General features: G+C 47.5%; 1 protein-coding gene across 1 annotated transcript; it reads left to right on the plus strand.

Moving 5' to 3' along the window:
- The first annotated feature begins 292 nt into the window (after positions 1-292).
- On the plus strand, positions 293-23,868 carry notum1a (notum, palmitoleoyl-protein carboxylesterase a). Its single transcript, XM_045719842.1, has 10 exons — positions 293-1,041; positions 16,353-16,501; positions 19,468-19,528; positions 19,626-19,684; positions 20,530-20,632; positions 21,060-21,251; positions 21,905-22,002; positions 22,155-22,302; positions 22,981-23,028; positions 23,399-23,868. The coding sequence occupies exons 1-10, from the start codon at positions 716-718 to the stop codon at positions 23,703-23,705; spliced, it is 1,491 nt and encodes a 496-aa protein (XP_045575798.1). The 5' UTR covers positions 293-715; the 3' UTR covers positions 23,706-23,868.
- The last annotated feature ends 2,769 nt before the right edge of the window (positions 23,869-26,637 follow it).

A 26,637-nucleotide genomic window follows, 5' to 3' on the forward strand; every position in this document is an offset into this window, starting at 1 on the left:
TGTGTATTTTTCCACTCTTGAGTTTTAGGCTAGTGTGTAACAAGGGGCTTATTCTTACTCTATAAATGTGTGTGGAATGGGAAATAGCCATTTCAAAGTCAATAAAAAAACACCACATCAAATGAAACATCGCGGATCAAAAGAGCAAAAGCACGGACATTTTTTCCCCCTCAATAAATTAAAAGGGGGAAAGTCTGCTACGCTTGATCATGCCCAGCCCAGAGTCCTGCCCTCCTCTCTGATTGGATGACGGGTGAGAGAAGGGGGGAAAGTTTGAATAAAATTCCAGAGCATGTGATGAGTATTGTCATTTAACTCAAACCCTAAACTTGGTTCAATAGCAGTGACAGTGCGGTAGTGGTTTGAGAACAGAACAGTTTTACGACTTCGATTAAGACAATCTAGGAAACTATTGCTTCTATTTTAGACATTTTTCACATCGACCCATAGAAGCCACTGAATTGTTTTTAATAAATACATGTTGTTACTGAACATCATTGATCTGAAAGGAGATTTAAAAAGTATTTTCCTTGATCATCTGATACAAAACAGTTAGCCTAGTTCGGAGGATAGCAGTGCAACAGTTCGAACCGTGCGTAATTCTCTGCTTCTTATTCCAATCCAATCACCAAACAGCAAGAATTCTTCAGAAGGAAAACCTTAAACTCGGAAATCATCAAAGGAAGACCTAAACTGCAGGTGGCTCGCGGAAAAGATGACGGCAATGAGATTGATTTCCTGGCTTTTGCTGCTGGTGTTTATGCAGTCCGGAGTTTTTGCCGCAAGAAGATTCCGAGGTGGTCGCAACCCGCAACCACGACGGACACCGCCTTCTCCCACATACCGGGACCGGGGTGACACCACGGAGAGTTTTCCTTTGGATTTCACCGCCGTTGAAGAGAACATGGACAACTTCATGACGCAGGTGAAGAACCTGGCGCAGTCCCTCTACCCGTGTTCGGCGCAGAAGCTCGACTATGATATGAAGCTGCACTTTTTGGAAAATACTTCAGTCACGTGCAACGATGGAACTCCAGCAGGGTATTGTATTCTCTTCTCATCTGATGCGTGACTTTCTTTCTTTCATACAGTCGAGGTTTCCAGAAATATAGCATGTTGAAAGCACACTCCAAACATGATTGCCCATTGAATTTTGCTTATCCTTAAAGTTTAAATATAGATTTGTTTTTGTGATTGCGATATCTACTTTAGATTAGAGGATCACAAAAGGGAACATGAAAACGAATATATATATATATATACATATATATATATTTTAAGTGTGTTATACAGATGTCCAAGACAGCTGGTGTGCGTAATGGCAGCTTTTCGGCGAATTTTTGCAGCCTGGCACGTGCATAATGCGCATAGTGCTTGATTTCTGTCGGCATCTTAATCTCCTGATGCAGAAGTGATCAAAATTGATACATTTTCCACATTTGGAATCCCTCTACAAGCAATGGAAATCGGATTGGTCCATTATTTTTACGTGTGCGCGACGCACCAAAATGACTTTTTTTTATGTATGTATTTTTTAAATTAAGATAATATTGGAAAGCATACCTGTTCATATAAATTCAATCCCAATTTTAATGGAAAAAATATTATATTGATCTTTATATTGTTTTTATGTTCATCCAAACCAATGTTACATATACAATTTCCCATGAAGGACTATAGGCTAATATTTATAAACTGTTATTCACCAATAATATGGTTGTGAGATTGATACCTGTTTTCTGCATAGATAAGCACAGCCATTGTGTTGCTCATTAGCCTCAGTATGGTAGTATTTCTAAAATATCATTCAAAAAAATATATTCTCTATCTCTCTCGCTCTCTCTCCAAAGACCTTAAGTAGTCTGTCATTAAGAGAAAATCCATTTGGCACTGGAAAAGCCTTTTTTTCCATTAATGAGGGATAAGCAGGGGGACTAAAAGCATTTGGATATTTAACTGTGTCTGTTATTGCAACAAAAACAACCAGAGGGCATAGACATGGTTAAGCCAAATGCTGAACTCAATGGCACAGTGCATGCAGAGACACTACTCAACAGGTTGCATTGGGTTAGAGCCTCCAAATCGTAGCAAAGGGAACTGCTTTTATGTTGGGTTGTGTGGCTTGTGTAGTTTAATATACTATACACATGTAAAAAGGCAAATATTTTTTTTTGCCAGACAGATCCAGTGTTATTGGTTAATATGGTATAGTATACATCTAGTCATTGGTTAATATGGTTTAATGTAGTATACAGTCGTGGCCAGAAGTTTTGAGAATGACACAAATATAAATTTTCACAAAGTCTGCTGACTCAGTTTGTATGATGGCAATTTGCATATACTCCAGAATATTATAAAGAGTGCTCAGATGAATTGCAATTAATTGCAAAGTCCCTCTTTGCCATGGAAATGAACTGAATCCCCCAAAAACATTTCCACTGCATTTCAGCCCTGCCACAAAAGGACCAGCTGACATCATGTCAGTGATTCTCTCATTAACACAGGTGTGAGTGTTGACGAGGACAAGGCTGGAGATCACTCTGTCATGCTGATTGAGTTCGAATAACAGACTGGAAGCTTCAAAAGGAGGGTGGTGCTTGGAATTATTGTTCTTCCTCATTCAGCCATGGTTACCTGCAAGGAAACACGTGCCGTCATCATTGCTTTGCACAAAAAGGGCTTCACAGGCAAGGATATTGCTGCCAGTAAGATTGCACCTAAATCAACTATTTATCGGATCGTCAAGAACTTCAAGGAGAGCGGTTCAATTGTTGTGAAGAAGGCTTCAGGGTGCCCAAGAAAGTCCAGCAAGCGCCAGAACTGTCTCCTAAAGTTGATTCAGCTGCGGGATCAGGGCACCACCAGTACAGAGCTTGTTCAGGAATGGCAGCAGGCAGGTGTGAGTCCATCAGCACGCACAGTGAGGCGAAGACTTTTGGAGGATGGCCTGGTGTCAAGAAGGGCAGCAAAGAAGCCACTTCTCTCCAGGAAAAACATCAGGGACAGACTGATATTCTGCAAAAGGTACAGGGATTGGACTGCTGAGGACTGGGGTAAAGTCATTTTCTCTGATGAATCCCCTTTCCAATTGTTTGGGGCATCCGGAAAAAAAATTGTCCGGAGAAGACAAGGTGAGCGCTACCATCAGTCCTGTGTCATGCCAACAGTAAAGCATCCTGAGACCATTCATGTGTGGGGTTGCTTCTCAGCCAAGGGAGTGTGCTCACTCACAATTTTGCCTAAGAACACAGCCATGAATAAAGAATGGTACCAACACATCCTCTGAGAGCAACTTCTCCCAACCATCCAGGAACAGTTTGGTGACGAACAATGCCTTTTCCAGCATGATGGAGCACCTTGCCATAAGGCAAAAGTGATAACTAAGTGGCTCGGGGAACAAAACATCAATATTTTGGGTCCATGGCCAGGAAACTCCCCAGACCTTAATCCCATTGAGAACTTGTGGTGAATCCTCAAGAGGCGGGTGGACAAACAAAACCCCACAAATTCTGACAAAGAATGGGCTGCCATCAGTCAGGATGTGGCCCAGAAGTTAATTGACAGCATGCCAGGGCGGATTGCAGAGGTCTTGAAAAAGAAGGGTCAACACTGCAAATAACTCTGCATCAACTTCATGTAATTGTCAATAAAAGCCTTTGACACTTATGAAATGCTTGTAATTATAGTTCAGTATTCATTAGTAACATCTGACAAAAATATCTAAAGACACTGAAGCAGCAAACTTTGTGAAAATTAACATTCTCAAAACGTTTGGCCACGACTGTACATCTACTCATTGGTTAATATGGTATAGTGTAGTATACATCAAGTCATTGAAAGGCTAATACATACAGTATTTATTGAATACTATATATCTGTTTGTTTTTTCTGTCGATGTTCCATACCCTACTTTCTAATCCCCGTACTCTCGATGTTCCATACCCTACATTCTAATACATGTACTTTCGATGTTCCATACCCTACTTTCTAATCCCCGTATTCTCGATGTTCCATACCCTACATTCTAAACCCCGTACTCTCAATATTCCATACCCTACTTTCTAGTCCCCGTACTCTCGATGTCCCATACCCTACTTTATAATCCCCGTACTCTCGATGTTCCATACCCTACATTCTAATCCCCGTACTTTGGATCTTCCATACCCTACATTCTAATCCCCGTACTCTCGATATTCCATAACCTACATTCTAATCCCCATACTCTCGATGTTCCATACCCTACTTTCTAGTCCCCGTACTCTCGATGTTCCATACCCTACTTTATAATCCCCGTACTCTCGATGTTCCATACCCTACATTCTAATCCCCGTACTTTGGATCTTCCATACCCTACATTCTAATCCCCGTACTCTCGATATTCCATACCCTACATTCTAATCCCCATACTCTCGATGTTCCATACCCTACTTTCTAGTCCCCGTACTCTCGATGTTCCATACCCTACTTTATAATCCCCGTACTCTCGATGTTCCATACCCTACATTCTAATCCCCGTACTCTCGATGTTCCATACCCTACATTCTAATCCCCGTACTCTCGATGTTCCATACCCTACATTCTAGTCCCCGTACTCTCGATGTTCCATACCCTACATTCTAATCCCCGTACTCTTGATGTTCCATACCCTACTTTCTAGTCCCCGTACTCTCGATGTTCCATACCCTACATTCTAATCCCCGTACTCTCGATGTTCCATACCCTACATTCTAATCCCCATACTCTTGATGTTCCATACCCTACTTTCTAATCCCTGTACTCTTGATGTTCCATACCCTACTTTCTAGTCCCCGTACTCTTGATGTTCCGTACCCTAAATTTCTAATCCCCATACTCTCGATGTTCCATACCCTACATTCTAATCCACATACGCTTGATGTACCATACCCTACATTCTAATCCCCGTACTCTCGATGTATAAATCCAGCGTTATAATTAAACCTCAGAGAGTCTCATATCCTCCATCCCAAATGGCACCCTATTCCATATATGTCCCCTATTCCCTATGGCCCCTGGTCAACAGTAGTGCACCACATAGGGAATAGGGTTCCATTTGGGACAGGCACATAGAGAGTGGCCCATCCAGCCCGTAAAGCTCTTAGCTCTTTAGGATCGCAGTGTGAGTGAGGACACAGAGGCTTTTAGACCTGGCCAGCAGGCCAGAGGTTGGCAGATGTCGTCTCTGTAATAGTCACCTTTATGTCTATAAATAACCAGATTCTAACACTAATTCCTCACAGCCAGTTCATGTCCCTCCCTGGTTCACCCTGTCCCTCCCTGGTTCACCCTGCCCCTCTCTGGTTCACCTTTTCCCTCTCTGGTTCATCTTTCCCCTCTCTGGTTCACCTTTACCCTCCCTGGTTCACCCTCCCTCCCTGGTTCACCTTCCCCCTCCCTGGTTCACTCTGCCCCTCCCTGGTTCACCCTGCCCCTCTCTGGTTCACCTTTTCCCTCTCTGGTTCATCTTTCCCCTCTCTGGTTCACCTTTACCCTCCCTGGTTCACCCTCCCTCCCTGGTTCACCTTCCCCCTCCCTGGTTCACTCTGCCCCTCCCTGGTTCACCCTGCCCCTCTCTGGTTCACCTTTTCCCTCTCTGGTTCATCTTTCCCCTCTCTGGTTCACCTTTACCCTCCCTGGTTCACCCTCCCTCCCTGGTTCACCTTCCCCCTCCCTGGTTCACTCTGCCCCTCCCTGGTTCACCCTGCCCCTCTCTGGTTCACCTTTTCCCTCTCTGGTTCATCTTTCCCCTCTCTGGTTCACCTTTACCCTCCCTGGTTCACCCTCCCTCCCTGGTTCACCTTCCCCCTCCCTGGTTCACTCTGCCCCTCCCTGGTTCACCCTGCCCCTCTCTGGTTCATCTTTCCCCTCTCTGGTTCACCTTTACCCTCCCTGGTTCACCCTCCCTCCCTGGTTCACCTTCCCCCTCCCTGGTTCACTCTGCCCCTCCCTGGTTCACCCTGTCCCTCCCTGGTTCACCCTGCCCCTGTCCCTCCCTGGTTCACCTTCCCCCTCCCTGGTTCACTCTGCCCCTCCCTGGTTCACCCTGCCCCGTTCACCCCTGCCCCTCCCTGGCTCACCCTGCCCCTGTCCCTCCCTGGTTCACCTTCCCCCTCCCTGGTTCACTCTGCCCCTCCCTGGTTCACCCTGCCCCGTTCACCCTGCCCCTCCCTGGCTCACCCTGCCCCTGTCCCTCCCTGGTTCACCTTCCCCCTCCCTGGTTCACTCTGCCCCTCCCTGGTTCACCCTGCCCCTCTCTGGTTCACCTTTCTCCTCTCTGGTTCATCTTACCCCTCCCTGGTTCACCCTTCCCCTCCCTGGTTCACCCTGTCCCTCCCTGGTTCACCCTGTCCCTCACTTGTTCACCCTGCTCCTCCCTGGTTCACCCTGCCCCTCTCTGGTTCACCCTGTCCCTCACTTGTTCACCCTGCTCCTCCCTGGTTCACCCTGCCCCTCCCTGGTTCACTCTGTCCCACCCTGGTTCACCCTGTCCCTCACTGGTTCACCCTGCTCCTCCCTGGTTCACCCTTCCCCTCCCTGGTTCACTCTGTCCCTCCCTGGTTTACCCCGTCCCTCCCTGGTTCGCCCTGTCCCTCACTGGTTCACCCTGCTCCTCCCTGGTTCACCCTGTCCCTCACTGGTTCACCCTGTCCCTCACTGGTTCACCCTGCTCCTCCCTGGTTCACCCTGTCCCTCACTGGGCCACCCTGCTCCTCCCTGGTTCACCCTGCTCCTCCCTGGTTCACTCTGCCCCTCATTTGTTCACTCTGCCCCTCATTTGTTCACCCTGCCCCTCCCTGGTTCACCCTGCCCCTCCCTGGTTCACTCAGCCTCTCATTTGTTCACTCTTCCCCTCCCTGGTTCACCCTGCTCCTCCCTGGTTCACCCTGCCCCTCCCTGGTTCACCCTGCTCCTCCCTGGTTCACCCTGTCCCTCCCTGGTTCCCTTCTCTTCCCTGGTTCACTCTGTCCCTCCCTGCTTCACCCTTCTCCTCCCTGGTTCACCCTGCACCTCCCATGGCCACCCTGCTCCTCCCAGGTTCAGCCTGTCCCTCCCTGGTTCACCCTGTCCCTCCCTGGTTCACCCTGTCCCTCCCTGGTTCACCCTGCCCCTCCCTGCTTCACCCTTCTCCTCCCTGGTTCACCCTGCACCTCCCATGGCCACCCTGCTCCTCCCAGGTTCAGCCTGTCCCTCCCTGGTTCACCCTGTCCCTCCCTGGTTCACCCTGTCCCTCCCTGGTTCACCCTGTCCCTCCCTGGTTCACCCTGTCCCTCACTTGTTCACCCTGCTCCTCCCTGGTTCACCCTGCCCCTCCCTGGTTCACCCTGCCCCTCCCTGGTTCACCCTGTCCCTCCCTGGTTCACCCTGTCCCTCCCTGGTTCACCCTGTCCCTCCCTGGTTCACCCTGTCCCTCCCTGGTTCACCCTGTCCCTCCCTGGTTCACCCTGTCCCTCCCTGGTTCACCCTGCTCCTCCCTGGTTCACCCTTCTCCTCCCTGGTTCACCCTGCTCCTCCCTGGTTCACCCTGTCCCTCCCTGGTTCACCCTGTCCCTCCCTGGTTCACCCTGTCCCTCCCTGGTTTACCCTGCTCCTCCCTGGTTCACCCTGCTCCTCCCTGGTTCACCCTGCTCCTCCCTGGTTCACCCTTCTCCTCCCTGGTTCACCCTGCTCCTCCCTGGTTCACCCTGTCCCTCCCTGGTTCACCCTGCTCCTCCCTGGTTCACCCTATCCCTTCCTGGTTTGCCCTGTCCCTCCCTGGTTCACCCTGTCCCTCCCTGGTTCACCCTATCCCTTCCTGGTTTGCCCTGTCCCTCCCTGGTAATTGTTATTGTTGTTATTGTTGTTTTTGTTCATAATAGTGATGGGTTAGTGATAGTGACAGTGTTTGTGACTTTTATAGCCTCGCTACTATATATAGCCTCGCTAATGTTGTTTTTCACTGTCCTTTAACTGTTGTTTTTACTTCTTTACTTACCTATTGTTCACCTAATACCTTTTTTGCACTATTGGTTAGAGCCTGTAAGTAAGCATTTCACCTGTTGTATTCGTGACAAATAAACTTTGATTTGATAGTGATAGTGTAAGGGCTGTCGTGAGAGAGAGTGGACCAAAATGCAGCGGAGTTAGTGTTCATCATATTTAATATTTAAACAGAACACTATACAACTACAAAACAAGAAACTGACAGCCAAACAGTCCTGTCAGGTGAAACACAATGACAGAAACAATTACCCACAAAACCCCAACGGAAAAACATGCACTTATGTGTGACTCCCAATCAACAACAACGAACTTCAGCTGTGCCTGATTGGGAGCCACACACGGCCCAAAACAAAGAAATACAAAAACATAGAAACAGAACATAGAACGCCCACCCAATGTAACACCCTGGCCTAACCAAAATAAAGAACAAAAACCCCTCTCTATGGCCAGGGCGTTACAGTACCCCCCCCAAGGTGCGGACTCCGGCCGCAAAACCTGACACTGAAGGGGAGGGTCCGGGTGGGCCTTCTTACGGCGGCGGCTCAGGTGCGGGACGTGGCCTCTGCCCCACCCTTGGCGTCGCCCTCTTAGGTGGCGCACCTGGCCGCGCCGAAGGTCTGGTGGGCGACCCTGACTTCGCTCGGCTGGCGGACGACCCTGGCTGCGCCCTGCTGGTGGGCGGCGATGGCTGCGCCCGGCTGGCGGGTGTCCCTTGCTGCGCCCGGCTGGCGGGCGGCGATGGCTGCGCCCGGCTGGCGGGCGACCCTTGCTGCGCCTGACTGGCGGATGACCCTGGCTGCGCCCGGCTGGCGGGCGGCGATGGCTGCGCCCGGCTGGCGGCGGCGATGGCAGATCCGGACAGGCGGGCCACTCTGGCAGCTCTGAACAGGCGGGTCACTCTGGCAGCTCTGAACAGGCGGGCCACTCTGGCAGCTCTGAACAGGCGGGCCACTCTGGCAGCTCTGAACAGGCGGGCCACTCTGGCAGCTCCGACCAGGCGGGCCACTCTGGCAGCTCCTGACTGGCGGGCGGCTCTGGCAGCTCCTGACTGGCAGGCGGCTCTGGCGGCTCCTGACTGGCGGGCGGCTCTGGCGGCTCCTGACTGGCGGGCGGCTCTGGCGGCTCCGGACTGGCAGGCGGCTCTGGCGGCTCCGGACTGGCGGGCGGCTCTGGCGGCTCCGGACTGGCGGGCGGCTCTGGCGGCTCCGGACCGGCGAGACCCACTGGAGGCCTTGTCCTGGGAGGCGGCACAGGACGGACCAGGATGGGGAGACCCACTGGAGGCCTGGTCCGAGGAGGAGGCACAGGATAAACCGGGCTGTGGGGGAGCACTGGAGTTCTGGTACGGACGCTCGACATGCTTACTCCAGGCTGAATGCCCACTTTGGCCCGGCACGGGCGGAGAGCAGGCATTGGGCGAACTGGACCCTCCCAGCGCCCTGGAGACCCAGTGCGCAACGCCGGCGCAGGATAACCTGGACCGAGGAGGCGCACTGGAGACCAGATGCGCTGAGCTGGCACAACCCGTCCTGGCTCGATGCCTGCTCTCGCATGGCACTTGCGGGGGGCTGGCATGTAGCGCTCCGGGCTATCAACGCGTACTGGGGACACCGTGCGCTTTACCGCATAACACGGTGCCTGACCAGTACTGCGCTGCCTCCTGTAAGCATGGGGAGTTGGCTCAGGTCTACCGCCTGACTCCGCCAATCTCCCCGTGTGCCCCCCCCAAAACATTTGGGGCTGCCTCCCGTGTCCGTTGCGCTCCCTCTCTTCATACCAGCGCCTCTCCGCTCTCGCCGCTTCGATCTCCCACTGCGGGAGGCGATACTCCCCAGCCTGAGTCCATGGTCCCTCTCCATCCAGTATTTGTTCCCACGTCCATGAGTCCATCATGCTGCTCTCCTGGTGCTGCTCCTTCCTCCGCTGCTTGGTCCTTGTTTGGTGGGTAATTCTGTAAGGGCTGTCGTGAGAGAGAGTGGACCAAAACGCAGCGGAGTTAGTGTTCATCATATTTAATATTTAAACGGAACACTATACAACTACAAAACAAATGGAAAATGAAAGGTGGAGCTGCGATGGCTAGAAGACCGGTGACGTCAACCGTCGAACAGTACCCCCCCTTGATGCGCAGCTCCAGCAGCACGCCGACACCGGCCTCGGGGACGACCCGGAGGGCGAGGTGCAGGGCAATCCGGACAGTGACGGTGGAACTCCCGCAGCAGTGAAGGATCCAACATGTCCTCAACCGGAACCCAGCATCTCTCCTCCGGCTCGTACCCCTCCCACTCCATGAGGTACTGAAGGCCCCTCGCCCGACGCCTCGAATCCAGTATGGAGCGAACGGAATACGCCGGGGCCCCCTCGATTTCCAGAGGGGGCGGAGGAACCTCCCGCACCTCAGACTCCTGGAGCGGGCCAGCCACCACCGGCTTGAGGAGAGACACATGGAACGAGGGGTTAATATGGTAATCGGGGAGAAGCTGTAACCTATAACAAACCTCGTTCAGTCTCCTCAGGACTTTAAATGGCCCCACAAACCGCGGACCCAGCTTCCGGCAGGGCAGGCGGAGGGGCAGGTTTCGGGTCGAGAGCCAGACCCGGTACCCCGGTGCGAACACCGGGACCTCACTGCGGTGATGGTCTGCGCTGGCTTTCTGGCGCAGCACGGCCCGCTGAAGGTGAACATGAGCGGGGTCCCATGTCTCCTCTGCGCGCCTGAACCAGTCGTCCACCGCAGGAGCCTCGATCTGACTGATGCCAAGGCGCCAGAGCTGGCTGGTACCCCAGTACGCACTGGAAGGGGGAGAGGTTAGTGGAGGAGTGGCGAAGCGAGTTCTGGGCCATCTCTGCCCAGGGCACAAACGCCGCCCACTCCCCCGACCGGTCCTGGCAATAAGACCTCAGAAACCTACCCACATCCTGGTTAACTCTCTCCACCTGCCCGTTACTCTCGGGGTGAAAACACGAGGTAAGGCTGATCGAGACCCCCCGACGTTCCATGAACGCCCTCCAGACCCTTGAAGTGAACTGGGGACCCCGATCAGACACTATATCCTCAGGCACCCCGTAGTGCCGGAAGACGTGTGTTAACAAGGCCTCCACAGTCTGTAGGGCCGTAGGGAGACCGGGCAGAGGGAGGAGATGGCAGGACTTGGAAAAGCGGTCTACAACAACCAGGATCGTGGTATAACCCTGTGAGGGAGGAAGATCGGTAAGGAAATCGTGCGACAGGTGCGACCAAGGCTGTTGTGGAACGGGTGTAGCTAACCTCTGGGCAGGTGCCTAGGAGCCTTACACTGGGCGCACACCGAGCAGGAGGAAACATAAACCCTCACAGTCTTAGCCAAAGTGGGCCACCAGTACTTCCCACTCAGACAGCGCACCGTCCGACCGATGCCTGGATGACCAGAGGAGGGTGACGTGTGGGCCCAATAGATCAGCCGGTCACGGACAGCAGACGGAATGTACAGACGCCCAGCGGGACACTGGAGGGGAGCGGGCTCTGCACATAATGCCTGCTCAATGTCTGCGTCCAGCTCCCACACTACCGGTGCCACCAGGCAGGAGGCCGGGAGTATGGGAGTGGGATCCATGGGCCGCTCCTCTGTGTCATACAGCCGGGACAGTGCGTCTGCCCTGCATTCACGTTCTGGGAACCTGGTCTTTAAGCAAGGGTGAAAACAAAACGGGGGAAAAACATGGCCCACCTTGCCTGGCGAGGGTTCAGTCTCCTCGCTGCCCAGATGTACACCATATTGCAGTGGTCAGTCCAGATGAGAAAAGGGTGTTTAGCATCAAACACATGGAAACCATGTGTTTGATGTATTTGATACTATTCCACTAATTCTGCTCCAGCCATTACCATGAGCCCGTCCTCCCCAATTAAGGTGCCACCAACCTCCTGTGTTGTATAGTGATAAAGCTGTAGTTTATAGTTATTGTGATACCTCTCTAGAGCCTCAGGAAATCTTTTCTCCAACATTATAAAGAGACTTATAGTGATGGAGTGGTGAGTCTGCCCTGGTAGATGTTAGTTAGTGGTGTGTCTGCCCTGGTAGATGTTAGCTAGTGGTGTGTCTGCCCTGGTAGATGTTAGTTAGTGGTGTGTCTGCCCTGGTAGATGTTAGTTAGTGGTGTGTCTGCCCTGGTAGATGTTAGCTAGTGGTGTGTCTGCCCTGGTAGATGTTAGTTAGTGGTGTGTCTGCCCAGGTAGATGTTAGTTAGTGGTGTGTCTGCCCTGGTAGATGTTAGTTAGTGTTGTGTCTGCCCTGGTAGATGTTAGTTAGTGGTGTGTCTGCCCTGGTAGATGTTAGTTCGTGGTGTGTCTACCATGGTAGATGTTACAGTGCAACGTGCTACTGGTAACCTCCATAGATGTTGCAGTGATAGTGTGGTCTGCCCCGTGCTACTGGTAACCTCCATAGATGTTGCAGTGATAGTGTGGTCTGCCCCGTACTACTGGTAACCTCCATAGATGTTGCAGTGATAGTGTGGTCTGCCCCGTACTACTGGTAACCTCCATAGATGTTGCAGTGATAGTGTGGTCTGCCCTGTGCTACTGGTAACCTCCATAGATGTTGCAGTGATAGTGTGGTCTGCCCCATACTACTGGTAACCTCCATAGATGTTGCAGTGATAGTGTGGTCTGCCCTGTGCTACTGGTAACCTCCATAGATGTTGCAGTGATAGTGTGGTCTGCCCCGTACTACTGGTAACCTCCATAGATGTTGCAGTGATATTGTGGTCTGCCCTGTACTACTGGTAACCTCCATAGATGTTGCAGTGATAGTGTGGTCTGCCCCGTACTACTGGTAACCTCCATAGATGTTGCAGTGATAGTGTGGTCTGCCATATGCTACTGGTACCCTCCAAATGTAGCGTAAAATTGGGTATTCTAAGCTTAATCTTAGTTTATTATGTCATGAGTTGAACATGTCATGAAAGATTATCCCTGAGGACGAGAGTGTGAGTGAGTCAGTGTCTTGGCAAACACCACACCACTCAGCCTGCTCAACACCACACCACTCAGCCTGCTCAACACCACACCACTCAGCCTGCTCAACACCACACCACTCAGCCTGCTCAACACCACACCACTCAGCCTGCTCAACACCACACCACTCAGTCTGCTCAACACCACACCACTCAGCCTGCTCAACACCACACCACTCAGCCTGCTCAACACCACACCACTCAGCCTGCTCAACACCACACCACTCAGCCTGCTCAACACCACACCACTCAGCCTGCTCAACACCACACCACTCAGCCTGCTCAACACCACACCACTCAGCCTGCTCAACACCACACCACTCAGCCTGCTCAACACCACACCACTCAGCCTACTCAACACCACACCACTCAGCCTGCTCAACACCACACCACTCAGCCTGCTCAACACCACACCACTCAGCCTGCTCAACACCACACCACTCAGCCTACTCTGGCAGTCCTCCCAGTGATTTGATTTGTTATTTTTATTTGATTTAACTAGGCAAGTCAGTTAAGAAGAAATTCTTATTTACAATGACGGCCTACCCCAGCCAAACCCTAACCCGGACGATGCTGGGCCAATTGTGCGCCACCCTATGGGACTCCCAATCACGGCCGGTTGTGATACAGCCTGGAATCAAACCAGGGTCTATAGTGACGCCTCCAGCACTGAAATGCAGTGCCTTAGACCGCTCCGCCACTCGGGAGCTCCAATGATGAGATATGCCTGGCAGCCGCCAGAGTTTCCGGTCCGAGAAGCCGTCTGCCTCAGCTGCAGCTGCATCGTCGTCGGTAAGAGGAGCGTTCAGATACCGCTGTTCCCTCTAGCTGCCTGACAAAGCTCCCTTAGAAGCTAGGCTTTAGCTCAGCAGGCTAACACGTCTGTGCTGAAATAACAGTCTCTGAACATCGCAGAACATTGCAGAAGCAAATAGGGAATAGAATAGCATCATGCCTGCTTGTATGGCCGACTGGGTTTGAATCCAGGCCTCTTGGGTTCTACAAGTCTGTGTTAGTCCACTGAGCTAAAGCCTTGCCATCATAGAAACATTGTGAGAATCATGCCTGCTTCTAACGGTCTTTTGTAGTGTCTGCTAGTCTGATCCTGTGAAATGGTAGAAATGTTGTTGGGTGACAGAAAGTTAAAGGGATACTTTGGGGTTTTGGCAATGAGGCCCTTTATCTACTTCCCCAGAGTCAGATGAACAACTGTTTATGTCTCTGTTTCCAGTATGAAGGAATTTAAGAGGTAGATTTGCGAGTCAAGGCTAACTAACGTTAGCACTATGACTGGAAGTCCATGGGTATCTGTTAGCATGCTGTTGCATTGTATTAAAATGCCTTGACAGAACTGTAGACTTATGCAATTGCAGTGAATTGATGATTCTACACTTCACAGTTGTGAGACTATGGGGATCAATTATAGCATTGCCCTCTTGTGGGCAGAGGATGAACAGATCTCCTGAAGTGAATGACCCATGCATCCAGATTGAAAAACTCTTCAGAGTGAATATTTCCTACACTACTGAGCTAAGCTCAGCCAAACCAAGCAGAAACTAACTGCCCACCGTAGTTGCTGGACCTGTGCTGAAAAGGAAAACCTGAAAAGAAAACATCGAACCCAGTTTCGTTCAGGTTCAGATCCATAGAATTGAATAGGAAAACATTTACATTTCAGCCATATTAACATTTCAGCCACATTTACATTTCAGACACATTTACATTTCGGCCACATGAACATGTTGGCCACATGAACATGTCGGCCACATGAACATGTCGGCCACATGAACATTTCGGCCACATTAACATGTCGGCCACATGAACATGTCGGCCACATTAACATTTCGGCCACATTAACATGTCGGCCACATTAACATGTCGGCCACATTAACATGTCGGCCACATTAACATTTCAGCCACATGTACATTTCAGCCACATGTACATTTCAGCCACATTTACATTTCAGCCACATGTACATTTAAGCCACATTCACACTTCAGTCATTTAGCAGACGCTCTTATGCAGAGCGACTTACAGTAAGTTCATTCATCTTAAGATGAAGCTAGGTGAGACAACCTCCTATCACAATAATAATAAGGACAAATTTTCCTCAATAAAGCATCTATCAGCAGAATCAGTGCTAGTGAGAAGAGACAGTGTGAGTGTTAGAACCAAGAAAGACAAGGGTGTTAGTTGTTTTAATTGTTTTGGTTCAGACAGTGATCTCTGTGTTTGATCTCTGTGTTCAGAAGGTGGTTCAGGTCATGCTGTTTAATCCACTGTAGAATGTTGTTGAAGGTTCTGACTCTCCGTAACACATCAAAGGGAGCATTCCTCTGGGTGGATGTAGTGAATATGGGTCCTGGGCAACAGAGGTGTATGTGTGTGTGTGTGTGTGTGTGTGTGTGTGTGTGTGTGTGTGTGTGTGTGTGTGTGTGTGTGTGTGTGTGTGTGTGTGTGTGTGTGTTTGCACAGACCTCACCATGGTTTTCATCCCTGGCTGCAGCAGGCTGCAGGCAGCACGTCATCTCCTCTCTGTTTTTCATTTCTGCATGGCCGGCACTGAGGGTAGTGGAGATTTTATCCAGCCTGAGATGGAGGGCCTATGTATGAGACCACTGTTAAAGAACGGTGACTTCAGCAGAGTAGTAACAGGGAATATGATGTTACTGCACTTCCTTATCACTGTTGCCAGCCACGGGCCGTTAGGGCACTGGTAACACCAAGGGTGCTTCCAAAATGTCACCTATTTTCCTATATAGTGGCCCGTAGGGCTCTGACAGGCCAAAAGTAGTGCATTATAAAGGGAATAGGGTTCCATTTGGGAAGCATACTAGTCTTCCCTTTCTCAGTACTGAGGGTGGAGGAACCTGGATGAGCTCCTATCTGTTGTTTTATCACATGAAACGATTGTGTGTGTGTGTGTGTGTGTGTGTGTGTGTGTGTGTGTGTGTGTGTGTGTGTGTGTGTGTGTGTGTGTGTGTGTGTGTGTGTGTGTGTGTGTGTGTGTGTGTGTGTGTGTGTGTGTGTGTGTGTGTGTGTGTGTGTGTGTGACATCCACACCATGGCTCTGTGTAACAGGCACTCAAACATTGTTTAGGTGAGTTCAAATCTGGGGGAAGTAGTTTTAGCTTTAGATTATTTTTGCTAACAGAGATAAAGATCTTCAAAGTAACAACATGTCTTGTATTCTTTGATTACATAATATGTACATGAGGTCAGGTTTTATTCTGTTTGGCACAGTCACTGATGCCTGGAGGCGGTGACGGCAACTTGAGTGTTTTGCGTGAGGATACATGATTCTTGTCCATGGTTTGTGAGATTGTGTTTCTAAAATAGAATGGTTTTCTTTCTGTTCTAGGTACTACATGAAAGAGTCCCGAGGGAGCAGACGGTGGTTGATATTCTTGGAGGGCGGCTGGTACTGCTTCAACAAAGACAACTGTGACAGCCGATACGACACCATGAGGAGACTGATGAGCTCGTCCAAGTGGCCTCAAACCAAAACAGGTCAGAATCTCTGCCTACAGTACCCGCCTGTGTCTGTCTGGCTGGCTGTCACAAATGAATCCTAGTCCTGAACGGTATCCTGTGAAGCAAGCTACATCTACTCGGGGTTTTGCAAAGCTAGCGAGCTCCAGTTAGCTTCACATTCCAGCTCAGGCTTCATCCGTACTATGACGGTTGATATTGCTCGTCTGCCTTCCGCTAACTCTAGCAGGCTTATAACTGCACGTGCATGTCGCGCATGGCTAGTCGAATGCCAAACTCTTCATTGAAACAATGCTGATACATCAATCCATGCCCGAGTCGGTGCCACATTTTCATTTGTGCCTCACAAGTTCAGCAGGCTATTGTGTGAAATAGGCTTGTTGAAGTGTCGTCTTTATGTTATTACGTATCGTTAATGCTGTCTTTGGTGTGCTTCTCAATGCACAAGCACCTTATTTCCCACTCCTATCCATAAAACAATTGTATTAATTCATACAGAAGTGTTACTGTGCGTGAAGTTTAAAATGCATTTTGTCATTACTAAATGTGTAATGTGATATATTTTAACATTAAACATTTTTAAAACAAAAAAACACTTAATTAATTCCTCAAATGAAGTGGATGAAGACGCAATCTTTGCGAGAGGGAGGGAATTTGATTGAATCAGTCCTCAACTCCTGGCTCAGTCATTTCATTCAGGGCAAGAGTAGTTGGCCGTCGGTCAGTCTGCCATGAAGCAGGTTAGTTCTGGCGATTTTCTTGCCATAGAAATGTACCTGGCTAAAAGGTGAGCCACATTCCTATTACTGGTTATACCTAGCTGAACACAGAGTTGAACAAAGTTACCTTCGCTAACTCCTCAAACCTGCTTCCTAGTATACCCCTCTGGACTAAGAGGCATTCTCAATGGAGATTCTCCTTTGAAAATGATTTTTAGTCTGGGACTAGGCCTAATCTGTGTCTGGGAAACAGTACCTTACTGTCAACTGAATGTTACAGAAAATATCAGACACTTATCTAGAGCAACCTACTGTATGGTAAGTGCATACACTCTTCTGTTGCTAGTGGTGTGCTCCTACCAACTGAGCCCCACCACATGTTATAGACAGAACATGGCTGTGGGCTGTAGTGCTGTCTGTTCTGGCTCTGCACCCACACAATGAACAAATTGAGACAGTCATCTATGTAGTAATGACCAGTGTTATTGAGACAGTCATCTATGTAGTAATGACCAGTGTTATTGAGACAGTCATCTATGTAGTAATGACCAGTGTTATTGAGACAGTCATCTATGTAGTAATGACCAGTGTTATTGAGACAGTCATCTATGTAGTAATGACCAGTGTTATTGAGACAGTCATCTATGTAGTAATGACCAGTGTTATTGAGACAGTCATCTATGTAGTAATGACCAGTGTTATTGAGACAGTCATCTATGTAGTAATGACCAGTGTTATTGAGACAGTCATCTATGTAGTCTTGACTAGTGTTATTGAGACAGTCATCTATGTAGTAATGACCAGTGTTATTGAGACAGTCATCTATGTAGTAATGACTAGTGTTATTGAGACAATCATCTATGTAGTAATGACTAGTGTTATTGAGACAGTCATCTATGTAGTCTTGACTAGTGTTATTGAGACAGTCATCTATGTAGTAATGACTAGTGTTATTGAGACAGTCATCTATGTAGTAATGACCAGTGTTATTGAGACAGTCATCTATGTAGTAATGACCAGTGTTATTGAGACAGTCATCTATGTAGTCTTGACCAGTGTTATTGAGACAGTCATCTATGTAGTAATGACCAGTGTTATTGAGACAGTCATCTATGTAGTAATGACCAGTGTTATTGAGACAGTCATCTATGTAGTAATGACCAGTGTTATTGAGACAGTCATCTATGTAGTAATGACCAGTGTTATTGAGACAGTCATCTATGTAGTAATGACCAGTGTTATTGAGACAGTCATCTATGTAGTAATGACCAGTGTTATTGAGACAGTCATCTATGTAGTAATGACTAGTGTTATTGAGACAGTCATCTATGTAGTAATGACCAGTGTTATTGAGACAGTCATCTATGTAGTAATGACCAGTGTTATTGAGACAGTCATCTATGTAGTAATGACCAGTGTTATTGAGACAGTCATCTATGTAGTAATGACCAGTGTTATTGAGACAGTCATCTATGTAGTAATGACCAGTGTTATTGAGACAGTCATCTATGTAGTAATGACCAGTGTTATTGAGACAGTCATCTATGTAGTAATGACCAGTGTTATTGAGACAGTCATCTATGTAGTAATGACTAGTGTTATTGAGACAGTCATCTATGTAGTCTTGACTAGTGTTATTGAGACAGTCATCTATGTAGTAATGACCAGTGTTATTGAGACAGTCATCTATGTAGTAATGACCAGTGTTATTGAGACAGTCATCTATGTAGTAATGACCAGTGTTATTGAGACAGTCATCTATGTAGTAATGACCAGTGTTATTGAGACAGTCATCTATGTAGTAATGACTAGTGTTATTGAGACAGTCATCTATGTAGTAATGACCAGTGTTATTGAGACAGTCATCTATGTAGTAATGACCAGTGTTATTGAGACAGTCATCTATGTAGTAATGACCAGTGTTATTGAGACAGTCATCTATGTAGTAATGACTAGTGTTATTGAGACAGTCATCTATGTAGTAATGACCAGTGTTATTGAGACAGTCATCTATGTAGTAATGACCAGTGTTATTGAGACAGTCATCTATGTAGTAATGACTAGTGTTATTGAGACAGTCATAACGTACTACTGAACAGAGCTATCTGCTGCCTGCTCCTGTGAAAGGGGAAGTGCCTCTCTCTCTCAATGTGTTGTCAGGACCATCATTCATGCAGTGATTATGAGGAAGATGGTGATGTTTCTGGGAGTGGCATGATGGTTAATGTAATATGTTCTCTATTGCCGTGTCGTTCCTCTCTTTAGGCACAGGGATCCTGTCTCCACTCCCAGAGGAAAACCCTCACTGGTGGAACGCCAACATGGTGTAAGTTCCAGGATTTGGTGTGTGTGTGTGTGTGTGTCCAGTTGATCTTTATAAAGGTGTAAGAAGACCTGACATTGATGTTGTGTTTCCTCTCCAGGTTCATCCCCTACTGCTCTAGTGATGTGTGGAGTGGTGCCTCAGCCAAGACGGACCACAGTAAGACATCACTATTGGCCATACTAATGTGTGTTTGCATTTTCTAATGAGGTCAATCAACCAATCACCCAAACAATAAATCAACCAATCAGCCAATACATCAATCAACCAATCACCCAACCAATCACCCAACCAATCACCCAAACAATAAATCAACCAATCAGCCAATACATCAATCAACCAATCACCCAACCAATCACCCAACCAATCACCCAAACAATAAATCAACCAATCAGCCAATACATCAATCAACCAATCACCCAACCAATAAATCAATCAATCAGCCAATACATCAATCAACCAAGCAATCACCGAACCAATCACCCAACTAATAAATCAATCAATCAGCCAATACATCAAACAACCGATCACCCAACCAATCAATCACCCAATCAACTATTTAATCAACCAACCAACCAATCAATCAATCAATCAACCAAGCAACCAATCAGCCATCCAACCAAGAAATTAATCAATCAATTTATTTTTTTACCTTTATTTAATTAAGAACAAATTCTTATTTTCAATGACGGCCTAGGAACAGTGGGTTAACTGCCTTGTTCAGGGGCAGAACAACAGATTTGTACCTTGTCAGCTCGGGGATTCGAACTTGCAACTTTTCGGTTACTAGCCCAACGCTCTAACCACTACGCTACCCTACCGCACCAATCAATCAATTAACTTAAAACATATTTTCCTAGAGGGAAATTGGTTATTTCATTGAGTCATCCATGATAGACATAGGATAGGTAGGCATGTTGTGTGCATTGTGTTGGTCACTCATTCACTGAATGTATTGTGTTGGTGACTGACTGTCTGTCTGCCTGCGTGCCGTCTGTGTGCAGGTGGCTACGCCTTCATGGGGTCTCTGATCATTCAGGAGGTGGTGAAGGATCTGCTGACCAAGGGGCTTGACAACGCCAAGGTTCTACTACTGGCTGGCAGCAGGTGGGTGGGGCCACATGTTGGTGTGGGTGTGTCTGTGTGTTAACGAAATGGAAATATGTTTAATGAACTGGAACTGTGTGTCAATAGAGATTAGAGTAAGTGAGTGCGTGTGTCTGTTTGTACCTGTGTGTGTTTGTATCGATGCCTGTGTGTGTGTGTATGTGTGTCCATGCCTGTGTGTGTGTGTGTATCCATACCTGTGTGTGTGTGTATCTATGCCTGTCTGGGTGTGTGTATCCATGCCTGTGTGTGTGTGTATCCATGCCTGTGTGTGTGTGTATCTATGCCTGTCTGGGTGTGTGTATCCATGCCTGTGTGTGTGTGTATCCATACCTGTGTGTGTGTTATCTATGCCTGTCTGGGTGTGTGTATCCATGCCTGTGTGTGTATGTGTTATCTATCTGTGTGTCGCTTCTCTACCCCACAGTGCGGGGGGGACGGGGGTCCTGCTGAACGTGGACCCTGTGGCTGAGCTGCTGGAGGGGCTGGGGCACCCTGGGATCCAGGTGAGAGGTCTGGCTGACTCGGGCTGGTTCCTGGACAACAAGCAGTACCGATCTACTGACTGTCACGACACCATCAGCTGTGCCCCCACGGAGGCCATCAAGAGAGGCATCAAGTAAGAGAGCACTCCACCACTGTAGCTGCAGCCTCTGGGACCATATTGTGCTGATATAGGATCAGTTTTCCGACATTTAGATCATATTCAATAAGATCATATGGACAGGGGGGACTGATCCTAGATCAGCACTTCTATTCTGAGCTGCTTTCTGAGTGGTTCGGGCCAGAGTGTTTCCCATGGCCCAGTGGCCCGACCAGGATAAGCTATAGGCCCTAGTTGTACTGTAATGTGTCACTTCATTGTTAAATGGATTGAAAATATTGAACCCCCTCACCTTAGGCTGCGTTTACACAGACAGCCCGATAATTGGGATGCTTGTGTAAACGCAGCCTTAGAGATCTGATCTGATTGGGATGCTTGTGTAAACACAGCCTTAGAGATCTGATCTGATTAGGATGCTTGTGTAAACACAGCCTTAGAGATCTGATCTGATTAGGATGCTTGTGTAAACGCAGCCTTAGAGATCTGATCGGGATGCTTGTGTAAACGCAGCCTTAGAGATCTGATCTGATTGGGATGTTTGTATAAACACAGCCTTAGGGATTTGATCTGATCGGGCTTCTTGTGTAAACGCAGCCTTAGTAGCCTATTCTTCAGGTCCTATACGAACTGACACTGTAAGATGTTGACCTCTGACCTCTTGTCACCAGGTACTGGGGCAGCGTGGTGCCAGAGAGGTGTAGACAGGCCCACCTGGGGGAGGAGTGGAACTGTTTCTTTGGCTACAGAGTGTTCCCCTCCATAAAGAGTGAGTGCTAGCAAAGGTTAAGGAATTCATTTGTGAATTTGCACAGATATCTGTGTATGTCTCTGTGTGTCAGTGTGTTCATTATGGACAGCCTGTGCGTGCGTTTGTGTGTGTGTTCACTTGTGCATACATTACAACCTCCCTCCACGCAGGCCCAGTGTTCGTGGTCCAGTGGTTGTTTGACGAGGCCCAGCTGACCGTCGACAACATCCATCTGACCGGTCAGCCTGTCCAGGAGGGGCAGTGGCGGTACATCCAGAACCTAGGCATCGAGCTGAGGAACACGCTCAAAGATGTCCCGTAAGCACCCGCAAACTTACAGTAACTCTTACAGCAAACTTACAGTGACTCATACAGCAAACCTACAGTGACTCATACAGCAAACCTACAGTGACTCATACAGCAAACCTACATGAACTCTTACAGCAAACTTACAGTAACTCTTACAGCAAATTTAGAATTACTCTTACAGCAAACTTACAGTAACTCATACAGCAAACCTGCATGAACTCTTACAGCAAACTTACAGTTACTCTTACAGCAAACTTAAAGTAACTCATACAGCAAACTTACAGTAACTCATACAGCAAACTTACAGTAACACATACAGCAAACTTACAGTGACTCATACAGCAAACCTGCATGAACTCTTACAGCAAACTTACAGTAACTCATACAGCAAACTTACAGTAACTCATACAGCAAACTTACAGTAACGCATACAGCAAACTTACAGTGACTCATACAGCAAACCTACATGAACTCTTACAGCAAACTTACAGTAACTCTAACAGCAAACTTAAATGAATTGTAAAGATTGACAGACAGACAGACAGACAGACAGACAGACAGACAGACAGACAGACAGACAGACAGACAGACAGACAGACAGACAGACAGACAGACAGACAGACAGTGTGTCAAGGTTATGCTGCCAACTGTGATCAACAAGTCTCATGTATTTGCATACATTTTCAGGGCCATGTTTGCTCCAGCTTGCCTCTCACATGAAGTCATCACAAGGAAGTAAGTATCAATCTCTCTGTCTTTCATCTTCCACCTGGGTCATGTTCAGTTGGGCACATCATATATAAAGGTTTTACAACAGGAAACTGAAATTTCTGTTGTTATTGGACACATTTATCACTTGGTTTTTCAACTTTCTTCAAACCTGGGTCGCGTTCAGTAGGGCACACCATATACAAAAAACATTTTGGAACAAAAAATGGAAATCTGTGTTGTTATTGGACAAATCTAAATAGTACCTCCCCCTTTCACTGCTTTTCCCCTACTGAACACCACTCTAATTAGAGAGAGATAATTCTGTGTCAGCTAGCTGTTTATTCTGTGACTCGCTGTGATCTAACAGTGCCCTCTTGTGGCTGGTCTGTTACAGTTACTGGATCGACGTTCAGGTCAAAGGCACCTCCCTTCCCCGAGCCCTGCACTGCTGGGACCGCAGTCTCCAAGACAACAGCCGGAACAACAAGGCCCCGCCCAAGGGCTGCCCCGTCCATTTGATTGACAGCTGCCCCTGGCCACACTGCAACCCCACCTGCCCCACCATCCGGGACCAGTTCACGGGCCAGGAGATGAACGTGATCCAGTTCCTCATGCACATGGGCTTTGACGTGCAGAAGATGGCCCAGCAGCAGGGCATGGACCCCAGCAAGCTACTGGGGATGCTGAGCAGCGGGAGCTAAGGAGACAGGAGTAAAGTCTTAGTACAGTAGACTAAACCAGGGGGCTATGGGGCCAAATCCTGACTTTGAGATCCCAGAAAAAAATCATTTTTTGAAATACTTGTTTTAATCTCCCATTGACATCAATGTTTGATTTAAAGGGATAGTTCACTATTGGGGGGGGGGGTGGTTTAGCTTATTTCCAACTTGAAGTAGCCTTTTAAGCAAAATACTTGAGTTTTGTGTGGATCTCAAGGTAGGATTCGACACCAAGTCTGGTCCCCACATCTGATACCTCCAGCTCTGCTCCCCATGTTCCCTGTCCCCATCCCATTCACCTCAGCCCTAACCTCTGGCACACCTAAGGGCTACAGTCTGACCCCTAACCCCTCACCCCCAACCCACCCGACAGAGCCTCTCACAACCCAGTACTGTTAGGAGTACTGGGGCAAACACGCCACACAGACAAGGCACACCTCTCTGCTACTCTCCTTAAATTATCTTTTGGTTGTAAAAGAAAAAGAAAAATCACGAATGTAATCCAGTTTTAAGGATGCTCATTGTTTAGTTGCTATTTGCTCTGTTCGTTTAGTTTTTTTACCTTAACTTTTATCCTGTGTTGATAGTTTTTAATTGTGTCATTGTTTAAAAAAGGCAGCAATGACTTAAGGAAGTTTTTTTTAAAGGAGTCTATGTAAAGTATATGAAGTAAACACAATGTTTAAGTCTGTCTAACTGTGGGTCTCTTCTACCACAGTATTTTCTCCTCAAGTCAAGAACAGGCACACACATTAACGGTGTGGAAAGCACTGGACAAGTAGTCCTTCTCTAAGGAGGCAGTGACTGCTTCCCAAATGCCACCCTATTCCCTATATAGTGCACTACTTTTGACCAGGCACTAGGGTGCCACCACCAGGCACTAGGGTGCCATTTGGGATGCAACAATAACATGGAATTATTCAGTGAGGTGAAACGTTCAGAATGTTACAGATAGAAATGGAACGAATAGATCAGGCACGATTCCCAATAGGAACTTGGCAGATATCACATCTACTCTACACAACACATATCTATCTGAACGTTCTGTAACCCTTGCACCCTCCTGAACAGGGTCAGTATTTACTCCCGTCTCATCTCCAAGGCAGTGGAGGGATGGGAAACGAGTGGAAAGAGAGAGGGAGGATGAGAAAGGGAGAATGCAGCAACCCAGCCCTCACCCCTGATCATCACCACAGCACACTGTAATAACAACAACATCAGACTGTTCTTAATGTGATGCTAGGCAACACGTTAAACAAATCACCAGCTGGCTGACAGTTTGTTACTCTATGGATTGACACAGTATCATAAAGGCATAACATCACTGCCGCAACCCGGAATTGACCAGTCAGATTGCGAGACCGGAATTAACCTTTATAGAATGATCTGTAGCAGTACATGTTCAGGTTCATTTGAAAACCGCAGGAATTGTATGAGGACCAATGAGAACTTTGACACAACCACCAAAGGTAGTGATTGGGTGCCACCTATTGGCAATTGGTGGAACATCATGAAAGTTCAAACAAAGGCTTCTCATGGGGCTTCCAACTAAAGAATGACGATTCAGATGGTTGTGGTAGACAAGAGTCCATTATACAGGTAACTACAGTCCTTACCTTGACACAGGTAGACATGGTTCAGATCCTAAAGGTATTGAACACAGAAACAGAATTCTAGAGGAATTCTGTTTCTATGATTGACCATAAAGTAGGATCTCATGTCCACACCGTGCCAGTCTAGAGTTCTACGGTACTCTCCCTGATTTGTGGTGCTCAGATGGGTCTCAGTGCTGGTGGGCCTTGATTTAGCATGTCTGGCACAATGGAAACAATAGAATAGTCCCAAAAGTGTAAGCCACTCACCCTCCCCATCTAGCACTCCTCCACGCAGGCTCAATCAAACACTCAAAGTATCTGAAAATGAAACAAAAACTGCATGAATCCAGGTTCTGTAGGTCACTCACACAGGCCCACTAATAGTTCATCTATACCACAGTGCCAATGCATGTAGTCCTCTTTACCTCTCAACAGAATCATCAACTATACTCCTTTTTAGTCAGCCATGACAGTTTCCATGCAGACAGTATATCATTGCATCAGACGGTGAACTACACGTTAGATGGGCTTTGTTGAACAACAAACTGTAAAATCAATGCAATTTCCATTCAAATGGAGAAGAATATCACATACTGGATTATTTTTGTCTGAGTGTTTGTATAGGTTATTTTTAAGTGTTCACTATTGTAACTCCTTTTCTTTATATTTTTAATAGAAAATCACTTTTAATATAATGATAATGTTGTATGTACTGTAATGCTCAACGTTAAGTCGTATCAACTATGTTTTAAAGGACCTCTTTCAGCAGACACCAGAGAAGGAAAGGTATTATTCATTGTCATTTTGTTCTGTAACATATTTTTTAACAGAGAAAACTCAAGCTACATTGGAAATTTACATATTTATTTTGTTATGTAAATCATATTTATAAGTGCTATATTCACAGAGAAGTGATTCTTTGTAAATTGTAAATATATTGATGTTTTTTTCTCTTTGTGTTGATTGCATGTCTTTGTATCAGACTTTAAAGAAAGGACACAATACAATTATTTCAAAAGAAACGTTTTCTTGTTGTCATTTTGATGTCTTTGCCATTCTGCCTCAATCTACAGTACCAATAGTGGACTCCTTGACTCACACAGTACACGCACATATGTATTAGGGTAGAAACTGATAGTGTAGATAGCGTCTATTTTGAAGAAGGTTTTATTTTCCCTACCTACCTTATTTTAAATGCACTTCTACATAGCTCTGGCTAAGTGTCTGATAAATGATTAAAATGTAGAAACTCAACATCTTAGCAGGCTTTTATTTTCAAATGAATTTCAATTAGTTACTATACCTTGATTTTCACATCA

Source organism: Salmo salar, chromosome ssa06 (assembly GCF_905237065.1).
Source record: "Salmo salar chromosome ssa06, Ssal_v3.1, whole genome shotgun sequence".
Classification (NCBI taxonomy): Eukaryota; Metazoa; Chordata; class Actinopteri; order Salmoniformes; family Salmonidae; genus Salmo; species Salmo salar.